Genomic DNA, 19867 nt, shown 5'->3' with positions numbered 1-19867 from the left:
ACATTTATTTGAATGAATGAGGTGCATACATAAATTCAAAAAGAAATTCAAAGTATATCAATTTAACCGATTTCGATCGAAATATCTAATTATGTGCCGATGAACAAAAAAGGAACAAAATAATCGTATGTTTAAATTACCTCTCTTAGCTTTTTATGAAACCGAAGAATTAATTTACAATAGCCAGCTACAATTGTTATTCCGGTAACAACTGAAGAATTAAAACCGCATTCACGAAGTTGAAAAATTGCTATTATGTTGGAATATTTATTTATATATATGTTATAATAATTTGAATGAACATAATATTTGTCGCACTTTGAAGTTACGTTACTTGATTGTATTAACTGAATTTTATATTTCAAACTAACAATTAATAATCCTGCCGTTATTATCATGTCAATTTATTTCACTGCAATGTTGTAAGCATACAGCAAGGACACTTTCATCATTCACTGCCAGAAAAGTGTTCGAAATAAAACAAATTGTAAGATTAAAACGTTTAAGTCTGTGTACTTATCAGTGCTCGAGTTATCTATGAATTACAATGCAATCACAATACGAGTGATATTTACTAGTGATAGTTAAAATAGAAATTGGTCGTGAAATTACTAGTAAGTAGTCTAATTCGTTAAAGATTTTTAATTTAATTGTTACATAAATGAAGGCCTCCACAATATATAAATGTAATATTTACATAAACTACAATAAAATACAGTAATAAATATCTATTCTACATAAAGGTTAAAACATTTTTGCTATTAAATACATATTCAGTTACAATATTTAAAGCACTTAGAGAATACACAGGAGAGTGTAACTTATAGTCCTAAGTCTTAAAGATTTAATTTTGACACACTTTAATATTTCATTGAAGAAAAACATAAGAAGAGAAAGGAGACAATAAACGTCATTAGATTCCAGATTGAAAATTGCAGATAATTTACACTGATTGTAGACCATTTCTTCGACAAATCAATAAATAATGATATATTATGGTTAAACTTGAAGTATTTCGATAGTATCTTATCAAATCTATCTACGTACAACACAACAGATAACACGAAAACTGCACACAAATCGAGCCTACAATAAAAATGAACTTACTTTTTACATTATGTTCAAAATTCTCACAGCTTTGTCTTTCATTGTTCGCTTTTCAGCGAGTAAATTAAGAAATACGAATAAATTCGTTAATACAATAAGACTATAGAGTAACATCTATCTATACATAGAGGTATTTCATTACAGTCATTAAATAATTTCAACTATACAAATCACAACATTCTCAATATAGGTTTGCATGGGTTTCATTCTAAACAATGCTTTCTAATAGTTTAAATGTTTCAATTGAAAACATTAGAGAATGTATAGAAAATAAACGAATCCTATGATTGTTATGTGATAGATATTACGAAGAGACGAAATTTAAAAATTGACAATTTTATAAAAAAAAGTCCTTTTAGGCCGCAGAGTACAAGCTGATGAAAAAATTATTTGAATGGTTGTATTACTATTGCAATTTACGGATTCAATTATTTCCCCGTCTTATGATCTATGTAAGTGCAACAAATAGTTATGCTTCTTACAAATAATAAACGTCTAACAATCCATACAATGCGTGAGCTATTTTTGCCTAATTTTAAAGATTCGTAGTTCTAATACTATACTATAATAAATAAAAATAATTGAGGCAATTATTACTTCATTTACTTTATTATGTAGTGCAGAATTATTTTTATTAGGCATTAATTATTTTTATTTATTCCATGTTGTGAACTATATGAACTAATTAAGTGAAGGCTTTGAGATCATAATAACGAATTTTTACATCAAAACTAATTAGTACGATAAATTATTATTGCTAATATTTCAAAATAGCTACGCTATAATGCAAAGGCCTTTTTAAATAAATAATTAAACACATAAACACCATCACTTCCTATTCAACTGCCTAGGTCTACATAAACTAAATAAATAAATAACCAACATCAACCTAGTAAAGTTCCTTATGATAGCTTCAATCCCCCTTAACAATCATTGTAACACAACCAAACTTTACCCTATTAAACGAACAAAAGACATTGAATGAAATACTGGGTACTTATTTAAGAACACTACTCGCACACGATAATAATATTATATTATTGACCAATCATAGCTGAACTAGAAAAGGTTTCTAAATTATTACACTAGAAATAACAATTAATTGAAGCCAGGAAATAATTAAGTAAATGGTTTACCTACTGCAGTGCAATTTCATTAGAAATATATTTTAGCTAAAGAGTTAATATTTAAAATTATATTCCGAAATTTTTACAATAAACTTTAATAAATATTCGTTTTCTTAATTCTATATATTCGTAAATCTTATGTATCGTAGTATATTTATATAAATTTAGTATTTCGTTTATAGTATATAGGAAAGTACAGGAGTGTATTATAGATATAAAAATAAGTCGTATAAAAGGTACTCCCGTAGTAAATAATAGGGATTTAAGCTAAAGCTTTAATATTTCATTTGTTCGTAACACTGCGAAGTTTCATTAATAATTCCATTGTCCATTATCAGAAAATAGGTGCAATTAAACATTCCAAATTCATCGATTTGAAGTAACATTTTTTTTTATATAGAATGATTAATAATGTTTGACTTGCGATTAAAGAATGTAACATTATATAGACATCACAAAAATTCATAATTTATCATTACACTCATTGTGACAGTGACATTTCAATCAAAACGAAGTGCTTATATACTGGCTACTCGTACATTATCTAATTTTATAACATAAATTTTTCAGATAATTTTTGTTTAGTTTAGCAACGTCACATATCTAGATAATCTTAAAATGTGGTCGATTAATTTACTGATTTTGTGAAGTTTGTTAATTTTTTAAAGAATCGTAATCAATTAAGATATTCAAAATGGAATTAAATGATAAATTCGCTTCTGTGATCACACGCACATTTTATTTTTGAATTGAGAAAAAGACATGCTCTTTGAGTTTCCGAGGATATGTGAGAACGAGATAATATAATATCAATATTAGATTTATAAGCTCAGTGATAGTCTTTTATTCGTAAAAGTAGAAGTTATTAAATAAAATCTACAATATATTTTACAGTATTATTCTATATTCTCTATTAAGTAATTAATGGAATTTCGGAAAGCAAGTAATAATGTAACAACAATATCATTTTGGTACTTATTTGAATTAAAATTATCTTATTATTAATTTAATTGCATCATCATTATTATGTGAAGTAGTGAGGGGTTTTCTAAACCGTAGTTTCCAAATCTTCAGACACTAACTGGAAATGTTCTTGACCTGTAATCAAAGAGTTATGTGAGAACAGTTCTACTATCTAGATACGCTGGGTCTTCCTTATCCTTAATTTTTAATACGAAATCCTCAGCTTCACCTGTATTTTTGTATGTCCGTCTTTTTTAGACTCGATTTAGTTGATAATATATTTCAACTTTACTTAAAATGATATATTTTTTATAAACGTATAAAGATAACAAATTTCCTGTGCGATGGTCAACGAAGCGACCATGATAAATATAAGTAAGACTAACAACAAATGACGACTTAATTACAGTTGACTTACTTTCTAAGTACGCGGCTAGATCATGGTCATCAGCGCGTAAAGCGAGATGTCTCGGGGTCAGACCAGCATGGTCCTGTCGCGTCAACGATGCTCCTCCAGCCACCAACATACAGCAGATTGCTCGTCGCTTATACGCAGCTGCTTTGTGTAAGGCTGTCTGCCCCTTCTCATTATCACTCATATTCAAAATGGCCGTGGGAGCGCAGGCTATTAAATATTTCACGATCTCTTTGTTGCCGTAGCGCGCGGCTATGTGCAAAGCGGTTTGGCCAGTCGCGTCAATCGAGAGTAGGGAATAGCCCGCCGCATGCAGCTCTTTTATCTATACGAAATAAGGACACAAAATATGTAAAATAGTCACACATACAAATATGAAAGATAGTATAAAAAAATTATTGTACGAACCATTTTCAAGTCACCGACTTTCGCCGCTTTGAGAAGTGAATCAGACGTTTTTTCCAATAAATTTCTGGAACAATATTCGTGTCTTATTTTTTTGTTTAATGTTGCGAATCAGTCAAAAGAGAATTTTCTCAGAAGAAATTCTCAAATGTATAGGTATAAAATTCTATCTCCAAATTATCTTGATCTAGCTGTATGGTTAAGTACTTCCTGCTCTGGCTCTATAGCAACTAATCTAACAACAAATGACGACTTAATTACAGTTACACGATTGACAAAATATCATTTATTAAATCAGATATGATGGAGACTAAAATATTGTACATATATTATATGTGTAAGTGTAATTTTTTTTATAGGTAATACAAAAAGCGATGTAATATCGAAAATTTAACTAGCTATCCACTATAAATAAAATGCATACCACATAAAAATCTATGAACTGAAAATAAAGTGTAAATATTTTCAAATAATAGTTATAATTTAACAAAACCCATTGTTATACATTGTAAAGTGTCATATTAAAAGATACATAAAATTATATTTGTACGTACTAATTACAGTTTTTATAGAACCAGTCCTACATATCTACTTTCTATATAACAGTGAAGATGGTGCTGAATCTCACCTACAGCCAAATACTTCTTGTTCAAGTCCAAATAATTTTTCATGTATGCTGCATGCGATAGAAGAAAGAGTGCACATTAAGGAAACTGTTTGAAACGTGCCATAAAGATCTAGTCATCATGAAAAAATCTTTAATAACCGATGAAATAGAAATATTCAAATATAAACAGATATAAATGCTGTTTCTACTTGATTGCATTTCTAAAATAAAATATGGACCTACTTTTTTATTACCTGAAGGAAACCCTAAGGAAACTGATAAAATATTTTGACATGGGTTGATGTCACTCGTAAATTATTAAGTACAACCTCTATCAAACACGAACTTTTGTACAACTAAAATCCATCAGAGGTGAAGTGTCATAGGAGACCTTTGAGATTTGCTGTTTTAAGTAACATATTATATGATGTGATTTTGATTACAATATTTAATATTTAAAAACATTAGCATTGCTAAAATTAAGTGCCTAATGTTTTTATCGATTATTAACCATTTATTCATACTGATCAATCAGTCAATTGGTTATTACTATAACTATAAATAAACAAAGTGACTTGAAATATTAATTTCACTACCTAAATTTGGTAAAGTTGCCAACAAGACGTAAAAGACTTACGTTTTAAATCTCGCAATCGATTCTTGTGACGGTTGACTATCTTTGGTCGTTGGACTTGTACATAATGGGGGAGAATTGGAATCTTGGGACACTCTCGGTACTGATAGCTTGGGCGAAAGAGAAGACTTGGATGTGGGCGTGGCAGTGGTGGCCGCAGACGGTGGTGTTTGTGGAGTTGCCACTTCTTCTGAGGTCCGTGTTGGACTGCCAAAGCCGGATTCGCTGTTTGTTATTTCGTTTTAAGTCTTGACCTTTATGAATGTAGCGGTGTGACTTTAAAAATATAGCTTTGATTGCGAAATTATGAGAGGGTTACGTTTGATAAGTATTTGGCGTATACTTTGGGGATTTCCTTCCAAAAACGCTGTAGTCGACAATTAATCCTTCACCAATTATTTTATTTCGAAGATGTAATGTGGCTTATATAAAATAAAGAACAGATAATAAACTAAGATTTAAATATTTCGAACAAAATTATATACCTATAAATTATTCAACAAATGCTGTTGATTTCACAAACCTTAAATAAAATGTTCATAATATGATTTGAGTATGGTTTGTTTCAATGTTGAATGTTTCACTGTTATATAGGTGATCTTCTAGCATAGCTTACATAAAATCAAATCAGGAGCATATATCGCGAATGCGGTATCGACAAAAATAATTAATTACCTTGCATGTGATTCTGGTACATCCAATGAGACTCCAGCGCTCGGTGTATCAACGCTCTGCGATATATCAAGAGACACCGAGAGTCCTGTAGTGGTGTCTAGTGACACCGATGGCCCTGTGCGGTCCAATGATGCAGTCGCAGTGGTCTCGGGGTGAACTGTCGTCTCCGTGTCCGGTGTGAGAGGCGCCGCGTCCAAAATGTAAATATTTTCATGTCCAATGTCCATTGGATAGTGGAGATTCTCTTGAGCCTTATCGATACGGAAGAACCTTTCCGCCGTTACAGCTGCAATTAAGATATTTTTATTTTCATTTTGCAAAGTCTTAATTGCATCGATCATTAAAAATGTACATACAAGTTCCCAGGAAATATATTTCTAATTGAAACATTTAATATGTTCTATATCTATGACTGATTTCTTTAAATGTACTTTGTATGAGGTTGATTCTAAATAAAACGTAGAATGATTAAATTGTGCTAATATTTCGTGACTGAATAATAAAAATATAATTGGAGTAGGAAACTCACAATCGACGAACCACCAATCGACGATGTTCGAGTAGGCTTGAGATTCTTTGATCATGGTCTGAACAAGGTTTCGCATTTGCTCTAAATCGGTGGCCGGATTAACTTCCAAGGTGCCTACCCGTTCGGCTGTAAAACATTTTTTTTAATTCAACAATTCTGAATTGTGTATTTATTTGCTATACATCTAATAATTATTATCCGACCTCCTTAGCAATTGTCTAATAACAATTTAATCGTATAAACCGAAAGAGTCTATTTGAAAACCACTGGCAAGTATTGAAAAAAAAAAATTGTTGAATAGTCCATTGATTGAGGACGGCTATATTTTGTTAACATCATGTACAACGTGCGTGAAACCGCGGGACCGAGCTTGTTAACGAATAAAGTGACAAATAAATTACAATAAATTTTTATTACTATTATTTCTATTACCTAGTATACCAATACTTCCTAATACATTTTTACGGGAAACAAAACCATTTATTCCAAGATACATGTACTGAATTAACAATGAACGCGAGACTGCAGTAAATTACTATCGCATCACACGTACTTTTCGTCTAATAAATGTTCGATCTTAATTTACGGCAGATGATAAATAATGTATTAAATGCCTCGCCCGAACTTTCCGATTATTTCTTTTTTCATTTTACGTATACTAACGTAAACCTTGTAAGGCGTTTACGATTTTATTACAAAATATTTTCTTTCAAACCCAAAAGATTACAAAAATAAAGCGTCGTAAACGTTATGTTATATTAGTTAGATCATATTAAATACATATTATGTTTTAAAAAATTCAGTTAGGTTCTGTGAAATTTGTACATGCCGCCATTTGTAAATGTTTTTTCTTTTTATTTTATGTTCTTTCTGTATTTCTCTATCTTCTGTGTATGCGATATGTATTAAATAAATAATTTGAAACAAATGCCAATTAAATTAAAAATAAAGTCTTGGAGATTGTTCTTACTGGGATTGGCTGGGAAAATGCAAACATGCCTAGGACATGTTATATACAGTCGCAATAAAAATGAGAATGAATGTAGTTCACCTGCTTTAGCCAGCAATTCCTTGTCGTAGTGGTGGCGCTCGTAATCTGCCATAGTTATGAGATTCACAGTAAACGTCAATTTGTCCAACGTTGCTAAGCTAAGAAAAACAGAAAAGACCACCTTATTTAATTGAAACTAGAAATTTATTTGAAGGTAAATAGTTCCATGGGATATTTAAATCTATATTATTACTACACTACACATGGACTATCAGTCTACATTATAAAACCTCAATTTACTTTATGACAAATAAAGCTAAACTAGTACAAATGTATACACCACATGAATAAACTATGATATAGATTTAATTGAATGTGGATTGAGGTATAATGCAAAATAATTACTCAAAGAAGTATCCCACCGTTCTTTGAATGGGTATTTATTTGGTGATTAAAATCCACTCGGAAGAATTTTGTGACGATGTAAATAAAAGAATAAATTTAAACGGCTCTCTCGTCCAGCAGGCTTCCCCTACTTAAACAAGAATTGGCCGGAGAGAAATAAAACCCTCTCACAGGAAATTGGCGTTAAGCAGAACAATGTTTTGTTGCATTATGCGATGTAGATTTTATGTTAAATTTATAAACCAAAGTGTAGTTAGTATAAGCAAGCGATAGTGTATTGTTTAGAAAAAAATTTACGTTGTTAATATATTCATATTGCCTAACATTGGCGGACAATAGTCTTTATATTTTTATGGTAGTATTTTTGTATTGAATTATCTCAATTTTCCAGACATTAAGTCGAAAATGTTCATGCTTAATCTCACATTAACTGCACCTTTTTATTAATCTAATGGTGATTGCTTATAAAAGTATTGGTTATTCACCAAACATATTCAAATTCGTGATTCAATTATTTAACAGTTAACAGTTTTATAATTAATTAACAGAAAACGCATCTAAATTGTAAAAACTAGTTCCTGTTATTAACAATATTGAAAATATGGCGAGTTAAATCGGTAAAATATTAAATCTCAGTCCATTTTCATAATATACAACTGTCTTGGTTGGTTTATGACATTTAAATGTTTCCTACAATAATCTTCATGATGTTTTATTCACGTCTTGCATTGAGATTTTTAAATTGAATCCGACAACCGGAAATATATACGTATTCACTATAAACTCAGAAATTGTAACACACCAGTCGACGAATGTAATTCGTAAAACAAAACGACTATTCGAATGTACTTACGGCGCCAGCACCCTTCCAGGTTTCTTCTTTGCAAGCATTATAGCCTGATTAAGAATTGATAGAGTAATCACTGACGGTGCAAGTCTACAAGCCTCGCCATCAACTTGCATAGGTATCACTTTCGTTGTCACTATTTTCGCCGTTTTGCACTGAGTGATACACGTGCCATGACCACCCGCTTGTAATAAAGGCTACAACAAACAGAGTTTATAGTATTGCTATTCTGAAAGTTGTGGCCTTACCATGAATTAATACAGGTATTAAGGGGCTTCTTTTTCACGTGACAGTTGCAGTGCTATAATTAATTAGTACTTCATTTATGTTGTTGACGTAATAACGGTTAATTTTACACTTGTGCTACGGTTACTTATTACATTTATAGCCTGTGTATATTAACTGTTTATATTTTGATATAGTTTAAGCAGTAATATTTTTACAAAGTCTATGTTGGTAGGTACTCACCAATTGATATGTGGTTAATCCTACTACTTCGATTAATCCATCTTCAGTCGAGGGATCAGAGGCGCCCATAGATTTATTCCAGGGATGAGTTCCCCCTCCATAACTACACAAATGATTATGTAAAATTTAAGCATTGGTAATTGAACAGTTTCACGAGTTATAATAACGAAAGTAATCAAAACACACCTTGGAATGTTTAAAAAGACAATGGCGTGAACTTTATGTTCTCTTAAAACCGGTGTCAGGTCTTTTCCATCGCACTCTAAAGTAACAAAATCAGCTAAACCCTTCCATTTCCGTTGCATGAGATCTTTTCCGCCCGCTGTTCCGTAAAACAGCTTATTTCGTATTCGAGAGTTAAATTTTTCTGGATGCGCCTCTGGAAACAAATCGGGCAAATTAGCCTTTTCAGTATGAAGAAGCAATTTGCAAAGTTTGAGTCAACAATTCATTTTATTCAGAGCACGGTTGCGAAGCGAATAACTTAATTATTATCTGACAACAAAACAAGATGAGCATAAACAATTACAGAAATTACTGAAAGTAACATGATTAGTATTGACTTGCTGGTATATTAGTTGTTATATTATATATATTCACGATACTTGTGCGTGATAATTAATCATAGGATAAAAATGGGGATCTCTATAATTTTTGTAATCACTGATGAAACAACGAAAATAAAGAAGAGCTCATCGCCTGGCTTACATAAAAAGTTAGTTACCTAAAATTGCACTGGCATTTTTCCTGCACCGAACGGGGAACACAGTTTTCAAAGTGAATTGAAACAAAAAAAATCGTTTGATGTTGCACTCACCTCTGGCTTCGTGAAACTCCAGAGCAATGTGAGCGTCTACACCGAATGAAAAATAGTTGTTAACGACGTTGAGAGGCAAGTCCGCTTTAGCGTTGCTGGTATCCTCGCCAGACGCCGCCGAATTCGGTTCTACTGTCAATTGCCATCGATCCAACAGCACGGTGTCACTTTCGCCGATATGCGCCAGGATTTTTGATATTGGCTCATCTTCGTAACCCTGGTAAGTATACATATATGAGCATCCAAAAAGAATTATTCTAGTAGTCGCATACAAATGAAACGAGGAAATATTTTCATGGCAGTTTCTGTAACTATCACATATTAATAACGTTAACTTTTTATAGAGGATATTAAATTTAATGCTATCTTTATCTTTATAGTTGTAGTTTCATGAATCGTAAAATATTCACATTTACAAGAGTAAGGTGAGCATTTACTCTTTAACAAAAATAAAGGAAATATTATCGCGCTTCAGGCACTTGTTCGCTTTAGCGGAAGTAAGCAAATATACAAATGAGGTCAAGAATGACTCTTAATTATAACATGAGAAATTGCTTTTTCTAATTTCCTTAATAAATAGCAGAGGTATTTGGTAATTGTTTATAATGAAATTACGAGGAATGTTAAAAGGCTTAATTTGACTTAACTGAATTCTTGGTACTGTTTGTTTAGTTAACATTGTTAGACTTATTAAGTAAATAGCTTCAAAACACAGGTATCCAGTTTTATCCTTTGTTACAAATTGTAAGTATTTATTGTAAAACATTTGAACAAATCAGTGACATGCAGGGAAACTTTTTAAAATACTTCTTACTAAAACTTTTACAATTTTGAATAGAATTACAAAGTTGAGACGCTCTTGAAACGACAAAGCTCTTTCTAGAACTACGACTTGAATCGATGCTAATGCATAAAGCTGAAGAGTTCGTTTATTTGTTTGTTTATTTGCTTGAACGCGATAAACACAGGAACTACTGGGCCGACTTGGATGAAACTGGTACGGAGGTAGTTAAAGATCCGAGAAAAGATTCTATCCTTGAAATCGTACGGGAACTAAACAAAGCCGCCAGCGGAAAGCTAGTTAAAATATATAAAACAAAAGGAATCCTGTAATATCTGCCATATAACATTGACTCAATTTATACGAGAAAGGAAAGAAAAGGCAGGTAAAATAAATTTAAAATATGCATTGAGTTAAGCTTCGTCTAAAAGAGAGCTGTAATATTATTACGAAAATTAAAGCATAAACATAAAATGAAATGATATAAAAATCATATTATGCAAATTTGAACCGTGGTAATATAAATTGTAAATACCCTGAAGGCAGCTTGACCGCTCGGTGAATAGAAAAGCTTTACAAGGAAAATTGTGAATGACGGCATTGATAAAGCAAGCATTATTAGCATTAAATATTTATAGATATAACAACTTTTACAATATCGTCTCATCCCAATAAGAAATTATTATTACGTATTTACATTTGTAAAATAAATTTGTGATTATAGTCTTACATACTTATACTTTTCTAGAAAGTTGATAGGAGAAGACTTTTTGTACCTTATTCGTTTATCTATTTTAAGGGTTATGTAGTCAACAAGAAAGTCTTGTTTAGCCATGTCCGTCTGTCTATGTATAGGTAAGCTCGCAACGTTTAGATAAAATACTCTTAGTATAAGAAACATGAATAATATCAATCGATACGTTATAAGTACTACTTAAATAGTTTATGATAGCATGTAATTTTTTTTATTTAATGACAGAATTTCAATGATCTAATTAAAGAGTGGTGCATTATGAAAACTTACATTTCATCAATCAACTCAGAAATGAATAATATACAAATATTTATCTTCGTTACAATTTTTACACACACGAGCAATTCATTTAAATCGTCAATGTAATTAACTGACGCTCAAACAAACTGATATTGCAGAAATTGCTAACAGATATTGTTTTCGTACAAAATATACGCCATAGTAATTTTAGGCAGCGTTTTTATTCAATTGTTTTAGCTCCTAAAGTACCGTCAAAGAGCTTTTGCAAATAATTGATTTTATACGGAATTGTATTATTATCAGGTTGTTGAGATTGTGCAACCATTTTTATATTAAAAGTAAAATATTGACTTTGTAAAGAGGAAAAATAAAAATAGTCGGTAAAGCTACAACGTATTATTACTTACAGAGAGAGCATTTTAAGAGGGTTTAAAGAATAAAATGCGAAACGAATATTGAAAAATGCCTTAGAGAGCTTTCGCGATGAAACCTTAAACTATTAGCTATATTAAATCATGCTTTTTATCACAATTTTTAAAGAATTATGTTTGTTTCACATTTGATTTCGAGTTTTAAATTTATATGAAAACTCATAAATTATTATTTAATGTTAAAGAATATCAATTGATGAAAACTTGCACAATGACGGAATGTTTCTTGCTAAACAGATTGTATTTTCTATTGTGCTAGTTCAGGTCTTAATGTTGACATTGTTGTGTATTTAAACAATCACATATATCTTTTTAAAACTTACACTTCAACTTAAGAAACTGATTGCTAGTATTAAACAAAATAATTTTACGTAATTTGTTTTGAAATCATATGATTTTTTTGTGTAGAATTTTATTACAGCAAAAGCTAAAAACTGTATTTTTAAGCATACAGTTTTGATGGGCTCCGTACGTAAAGCGGAATTCTATAATTACATTCGTTCAAGGAAAACGTTTAGACAGGTCAATCGTGCGGGGTGGAAAAGCGAAACGCGGGACGTACCAACCGGAGTTACAGCTTTTGTAACTCCGTCACCATGAATAGGTGGCCCTTTTTATTATTTGCACGGCACCCACATCGTCGCGAGTCCGATTTGCACTCCATTGATTTTTATTGCTGCAACACTCACCCCTCCCCATCCAAGAGCCCTGGCGAGGTCGTTCCCGGTGCCCAGCGGTAGCACTCCCACGGCTGGTCGGGCACCAATCCTGTCTAGAACGCTGAGCACCCAGCCTACAGTGCCGTCTCCACCGCAGGCCAAAACGCGTAGATTAGGCACTTTACGAAACATTTCTAATCTGTGGAACGACCAATAGTAATTAGTTTTTGTCCTCACAGTGGCAGTGGTATCTTTAATACTGAGAAAATACAGCTTAGTAAATCTTTCTAGAATAGTTGTAACAAATCGGTAGTTCAATAGTTCGTATACGCGTATATCTTCATTATATAAACATAGTAATGAAGAAAATGAGATCAATAAAAACCTATTTTGAATGGAACGAGATTTTATTACACTTCAAAATGCTATAAATACATACTATTCTGTTTTGAATGCCGTATGTCCATCATGTGAACCTTTAACTGATGTGCTTTTGAAAGCATTCGTTTCAAATTTTGTTTACAAAAAAAAATCACGATTTTTGTGCCGTTCTTTTTGTTGAGCGATTGTGTATTTTTCGTTAAAACAAGCGTATGTTAAAATATAAATTTCGTATGTATTTAGCGTTAGATTATTTTATTAAGTAATTAATACATAAAATAGAAATATTCATATAATTATCACAGTATTGTATTGGATTATTGTAATGTTGTACATTCAAGGCATACATAAAAAAGACACAAATGGTACAAAAGACATTTTTATGCGGCAATATCTACCAGACAACCTTTGGGTACAGGATGAAAAGTGAATAAAAATAATAAAAATAGTAGCGCCAAAACAATTAAGAATATTAATATTTTAGATATTAGATGTATAACAAATATAACAATATATTTAATATTTAATTTTTTTTTACATACGATATAAATTACATAAACACATAAATTAATTAATAAACTATTAAGTATGAAGAAATGGGGAGGTAGTGATCTTAATATAATTACAGTAACAACAAGAAATACTGAAACAAATCTATTTCAGTTTATATTATCATTTACGTAGGTAGATACGTATACTTACGTACCTATTTTATTAGTGTCAAGGTTTGTTAGCTTGACACAATATTTGTTATATTAGGTGAAAGTAAACATAGATGTTACTAAATGGTTTACATTATAATATGAACAAACGAAGGTGGGAATTGATAATTGTATTTGAAATATTTTAGCTTTAATAAATAATCTGTCAGTATGGAGAATTTTAGCAACCAATTTATAAGAAGTGGTTCAATAGAAATACACATCCAACAATTCTAGTTAAAAATGCGGGAGGGCTTCAACACGCCATGTCATACAAAAGAAAATATTTGCGCAGCGTCTAACGACACGACACAATGAAATAAGTAGAATAATTCATAGCCACCCAGAGGCTTTATTTACTGCCATTCTTTATCCTTGAAAAATGCGCACGCGATTTTTGTTTTGATGCTATTGTGGAAAGGGATCAAAGCGAGATATGGTTATACGTCTGTGAGAAGCTTTGAGGACTGAAGTCTACAGCCCGAGATGTAGATCGTAGGTACACAAGATAAGTGTCAGCTTGAGCTCTTTACGCGATACTTTGCCGTATATTCACACTAACTAAGTAACTAGGCAATAGACGAGCGGTAGGTACCAAGATATTTTCTTTTATATTCCCTAAATATTGTGAAATAACAATAAAACTAAATTGTACGAACTATTTACAAATTATATTTGAATGCAAGGTTATTAAACAACACAGAGTGACCGGTATCATTTGACTATTGTTATTGAAATATGTCATTACCATACAATGTGTAGAATTAAAATGCATGCATAGATTGGTTATTAATAAATCTTGTAGAGAGGACTATTAGCTTTTGAAAGAGGCAAAATAATAAAATCACATGACGTCAATTCACGCTTTAATGTCAATAATGTATGTAACTGCACTCATGCCTGTTTATGTATAAACCTAATTTTATAATAGTTTTAATATGAGATACTGCCCCAATATTACTCTTAAACGTATAAATATTTCAAGAAAAGACAATGAGTTGTTTAAAAAAAAACTTACCCTGGTCCTGGTCCGCCTTGGGTCAAATCAAAAACTTGCCGTGGATTCAAAAGCCATTGAAATTTTTGCAACAGTTTCACACCTTGATTGCCTCCGCTTTTCGGGTTAATAAAAACGAGGACAGGCTTGACGTTGGCTGTCGGTATTGGTTTTATGACGAAGGGCCTTTGCTCCACCTTAGAGTCCTTTCCTTTTTTCTTCGCTGCGTTTTTCTTTTTCGGCGATTTTCTTAAAGATGATTTGAAACTGCCCCTTCTCGGAAGCTTCACAATCCATGACGGTGGTACAATTATATTTGCCTGGGTACCTTAAAGTTTGCTTTTATATTACTATAATCCCTTATTTAGTTGCGAAATTCAATTGATACACAATTTTACATACCTAACGAGCATTCTTCTCCAATCCGTTGGAGGTTAAAGCAACTCTCTTTATTGTGGTATGCATCCTTACACCACGAACAACTTAAGGCAACAATTTCCTTTGAACTAAACGATATTTTGGCCTGCAGAGACTGCAAAAAGTATATAATTTGGTTTTGGGAGAAAAAACAATTTTCTATATCAAAAGTCTAAAAAAAGCTACGAAAATATGAGCGTGATTAGCCTAGCAAAATAGCATAAATACGCACAGGATCCTCTAGGTCAGTGCTACCTCCTACCGCCTTTTCGACAGTGTTGTTTGAGGATAAGCACCACCCACAGCAACCGCGCCGCAATGACTGTGTGACAACAAAACAACCATGCAGTGTACCAACACACATGCAGTGTAACAAAATATTAGACAAACGCAAATAAAAAAAAAAGTCTTAACACAAAATATTAACATTGAATATAATTTACTATACAAATACGAAACAATACAGATATTTTGTCACGTTAGAAAACCAATAATATAAAGCTTGATAAGGTACATAAATAGTAAACCATAAGCTAATAAAAAAAAAATTATATCATAAAAAAAATTGACTAGAATATTACTACTAAAAACATATATGTCTCTATATGTATCATTAAAGCTCCACGTAGAACAGTCTGTCTCTGCAATAAATCATCAAGCATCGGCTAAAAAATGAGACAATATACAATATGCATGGGTGGAATAGACAAAATATGACTAAACACTCCGCTGAGAGCCATCGTAGCTGAAACGCAGTGCTGGGTCTAATTTACACAACGGCAGCGCTGTGAGAGTGATATACTAACGCGTCATTAAAAATGAAGAAGTTTCATTTCGCTCGCGGGACACTACTTGTGATGTGGAAATGAATAAATTTTACGCCAAGTGTAAAGGACTTACAACACGGGAGATGGCCATGAATTGATTATATTATATATTATATTATAGCTAAATCATTGTCTATAATTTTTTTTTTAATAAAACATTTAATTACGGTGATAGTCAGATATACAGAATTAAATAAATCTGTCCATGTTTCAATATATAAAGCTCTAAGGGTTTGGGATGAAACTTTCTCCCGTGTTACACTTAAAGCGAGTTCGTGAGCCAAGGTCTCTAATAGAGTTTAAATGTGGTATCCTACTTTTTATTCAAAAATTAAAATCCGTATTTATACGTTAATTTTTTTGCATAATATTATTTTCATTTGAGCAAAAACTAGTTTTGTTTGACTTTTCTTTCGGATTATCATTTCAAGGCATAACGCTCAATGCCATAAGCTGCGCGTTTGCGTTAAGGTTTGCATAGCACGCTATAAACAGAGAATACGGTTCCCACTTCCCCGTATTAATACAAATATGCGAATTTGCAGGTCGAAGTTATTCTTAAAATATAGACAAAATTTATTTTTTTAAGTATGTAATTATTAACGATACGTTGAATCTATTTGCATGCAGTTGGGTTACGTTAGCGAGGCGCCCAACAAATGAGATTGGGAGACGCTCTATGAATAAAGATCAGAGAGGAGGTCAACTGTAGAACATTAACAAGATAATTATCCACGTGAAAGCAGAACCCATCAGACTGGATTATTAGTTTCAGCTTCGTCAGCATCAGGACGAGTTAATTAAAGTGAGCCATTAATATTCATATGTCCAGAATGGACATATTTTAATGCTCGTATTAAAGGCCCCAATAGAATATAGTGCATCAGTATACATATCCAATATTTTTAATGGCTTTTGTGATGCAAAACTGCTCAAACCGTTAAGCAGCTATGGAAGGATTATGCAGATAAATCTTACGGGCTTCAGTCTGTTAACTAATTTTAACTTTAAAAATTATTAGCACATAGCCAGGATATCAATTTTCTTATAATATATCAAATAAATTGTCTTTTTTAGTAACTTGAAATACCTATCTGAACAATAAATACATCGCGCGAAAAAATAGTGAATTAAGCTGTGTTATTTAAATGAGGTTACTTTTGGAGAGTCGCTGAATCTTTTTATAAAGGAATCACAAAGACAATAAACGTCATGAACATGACTGGATTTCACATGTGCTGCGAGCTCGAGATATTTAAAGAGTAATATATTCCATATTATTACGTTTATAAAACTGACGAGAAATAACACTTTTTATAGAAACGATTTTATTAGAAACGTATGCTACCGTTTGAGAGTTTTATGATTTTATTCCCAATTCTCACAAACCAATTTATTGTACTATGAATCGCATAATTAATTTATTTCTTTGTAACATTCTAGAAATATGCATAAGTATATAAATATATGTAAATGATAGTATACAAATAAAGATTTAAAAAAGGGCTCCAAGCAATAGCGCAACTTTGTTACACTAATCTGTTTCCTAGTTCCTAGTTACATTTACCTTTGAACACATGATTTCCGACAAACAATTTTAAGTCTTGTTATCAAGCTCCAAGTTTCCGCACGTACGCCAATAAGTGTTAAACTACTTGAGTAAATTAAACAGTTTAGAGCAGATCTAAACGCGTTCAGTTTATGTCGTATTTTTTTTCTGACAATGACACCGTTTACAATTAGATAATAAGATGAATTAAGGTAATTTAATTTTAAAGGTTAAAGAAATATGGTAGTTTTTAAAATAAATAATAATTAAATGTCTTTAAATAAATTATGCTCTAAATCCAAAAAAGCATTTGCTATTTGCATACCAAAATAATCAAATACTAAATTTATAGATAAGTTGTTTCAAAAGCCTGTTTACGTCAAAACTCGTGCCGAAATAATGTTACGGGTCAGTAAGTTTCCGGAGATTTGTGCAACGTAATATTAGTTGATATTTGTTAGACTTTCAAACCAGCTTACCTGATATGAGATAGAACATTTACAAGCATAATATTTATAACACACAAGAACAAACAGTTTATAAAACAACAATAACAATTTACAAAGCACACAAAACAACCACCATATCTACAGTTAGCAAGAGGACCTCCGCGTAGCGATCGTAAATTTGATTACCTTGCTGCAAGCCTTGCATTTTCCTTTTTCGGATCGTCGGTGCACCCAATGATGATGTGTGACAGTTTGTTCCCTGTATTGTCTGACTCCAACATCTCTGAAAGTCGGCTTACACGTAAATTGCACTCGGTCTATGAGGATATCGATGCATGCAGTGTGGGCTACAATTTTACACGCAGAACATTTCATGCGTGGCCCGTGTTTCTGTTGGAAAAAAATACACATGAAAGATTTTATGAATGCTTACATATTGGGGATGAGAGCGTCGTCTGATGTTTTAAGCAGAATACAGGAAAAAGGAAGGAATACAAAATAACCATTCTTATATTACAAGTGGAAATGTATACATTTTCGAAAATAAGAAAAGAGAAAATAATGAAAAAATTTTTTTCCTTTCTATCTTTGTTTGGAGTGTACACTAACGCATTTTTGTTCATACATTAATTAATATATAGTGATTTGTAGCAATCGATTTATATAAACATTAAAAAGTGATCAATCCTCATAAATCATAAATTAGGGTCTTACTTAAACATGCGTCACTAGGTGTTTATCCTGCAAATCTTTATCAATAAATTCTTACCTTAAAAACAATCTAGTTAGAATCATTTTCTAGAATTATAAAATTAGCTCTATTTTCGAGATCCTCCACTAAAGGTAGGTATAACAATTTATAGTCAGGATAACATCGTTCAATGTCGAATGTGATTCAACCAAGACTAATGTAAGGAACACGTAGACACCCAATCTCTAACGAGCATATGCCTAACGAGTTAATCTCAATCTATCTACCGAATATCCTGTCTAGTCATACGACACAACTTCCGCTCTGAAGATGGAACTAATTTTAAACATATGCTTTGATATGAGTTGCGGTAGATCAAAAGTACAAGTCAACTTAGTTATTGGTATTAGGATACTGGCTTTGACTCAGTTGTCACTATGAAAAAATAGCCTTCGAAATGATTAGAAAACGATGTACATTAAAGATCCAATCAATGATATATAGGTGATGGAGAACAGCTTTTTAACTAATGTACCATTTTACATCCGATACCTGTAAAACTTACAAGTTACAATAATATTTCACAATGTTGTTTAACTGAATTATACAATTAGCACTCAACTTTTATATGCTGTGTTGCATATTTTACGTGTTCAGAGAAATGTTGCTAAAAGTACTTTATACTACGTAAAATTTTCAGATGTCAACAAAAATCAGCCAAAGCTTGTCGGACATACATTAACACTTTCACAATGTTTCGAGGAATATTTTCCAGCTTTTATCCGAATTGCGTGAGAAAATGGAACCTGTGCTTTCAACCAGTATTTTAATCAAACTTACTTCAGTTGATATGTAATGAGATAATAGGTAATATATGTTACTGCCTCTAATGCATATTGTGAGTTATTTTTAAATTTCCTAATTATACCTGCTATAAAAATACTCACAATACATTTATTTCAACAACAATGACTCAAGTTGTGTTCTAATGTAATTGTAA

General features: G+C 31.8%; 1 protein-coding gene across 6 annotated transcripts in view; it reads right to left on the bottom strand.

The window, feature by feature from the left end:
- Positions 1 to 258: 258 nt before the first annotated feature.
- The window catches only part of LOC119833198 (eye-specific diacylglycerol kinase), an 88130-nt gene continuing 68521 nt past the window's right edge, over positions 259 to 19867 (bottom strand). Inside the window, exons 6-22 of one of the 6 annotated variants that reach the window (XM_038357106.1) lie at positions 18363 to 18566; positions 15584 to 15673; positions 15337 to 15466; positions 14956 to 15262; positions 12886 to 13054; positions 9991 to 10207; positions 9360 to 9552; positions 9174 to 9276; positions 8712 to 8902; positions 7514 to 7611; positions 6463 to 6588; positions 5934 to 6219; positions 5262 to 5465; positions 4646 to 4693; positions 4021 to 4084; positions 3616 to 3937; positions 259 to 3332 (exon numbers count right to left, since the gene is read on the bottom strand). In XM_038357106.1, coding sequence (XP_038213034.1) covers positions 3283 to 3332; positions 3616 to 3937; positions 4021 to 4084; positions 4646 to 4693; positions 5262 to 5465; positions 5934 to 6219; positions 6463 to 6588; positions 7514 to 7611; positions 8712 to 8902; positions 9174 to 9276; positions 9360 to 9552; positions 9991 to 10207; positions 12886 to 13054; positions 14956 to 15262; positions 15337 to 15466; positions 15584 to 15673; positions 18363 to 18566 — 2802 coding nt within the window. In that variant the 3' untranslated portion in view covers positions 259 to 3282. Of the gene's footprint in view, positions 3333 to 3615; positions 3938 to 4020; positions 4085 to 4645; positions 4694 to 5261; positions 5484 to 5933; positions 6220 to 6462; positions 6589 to 7513; positions 7612 to 8711; positions 8903 to 9173; positions 9277 to 9359; positions 9553 to 9990; positions 10208 to 12885; positions 13055 to 14955; positions 15263 to 15336; positions 15467 to 15583; positions 15674 to 18362; positions 18567 to 19867 lie in introns of all 6 variants that reach the window. The other 5 variants (XM_038357105.1, XM_038357111.1, XM_038357107.1 and 2 more) reach the window with 5 other exon arrangements.

This window comes from Zerene cesonia, chromosome 17 (genome assembly GCF_012273895.1).
Source record: "Zerene cesonia ecotype Mississippi chromosome 17, Zerene_cesonia_1.1, whole genome shotgun sequence".
NCBI lineage: Eukaryota > Metazoa > Arthropoda > Insecta > Lepidoptera > Pieridae > Zerene > Zerene cesonia.
The sequence above is the reverse complement of the archived record's forward strand: the minus strand, read 5'-3'. Positions and strand labels throughout refer to the sequence as shown.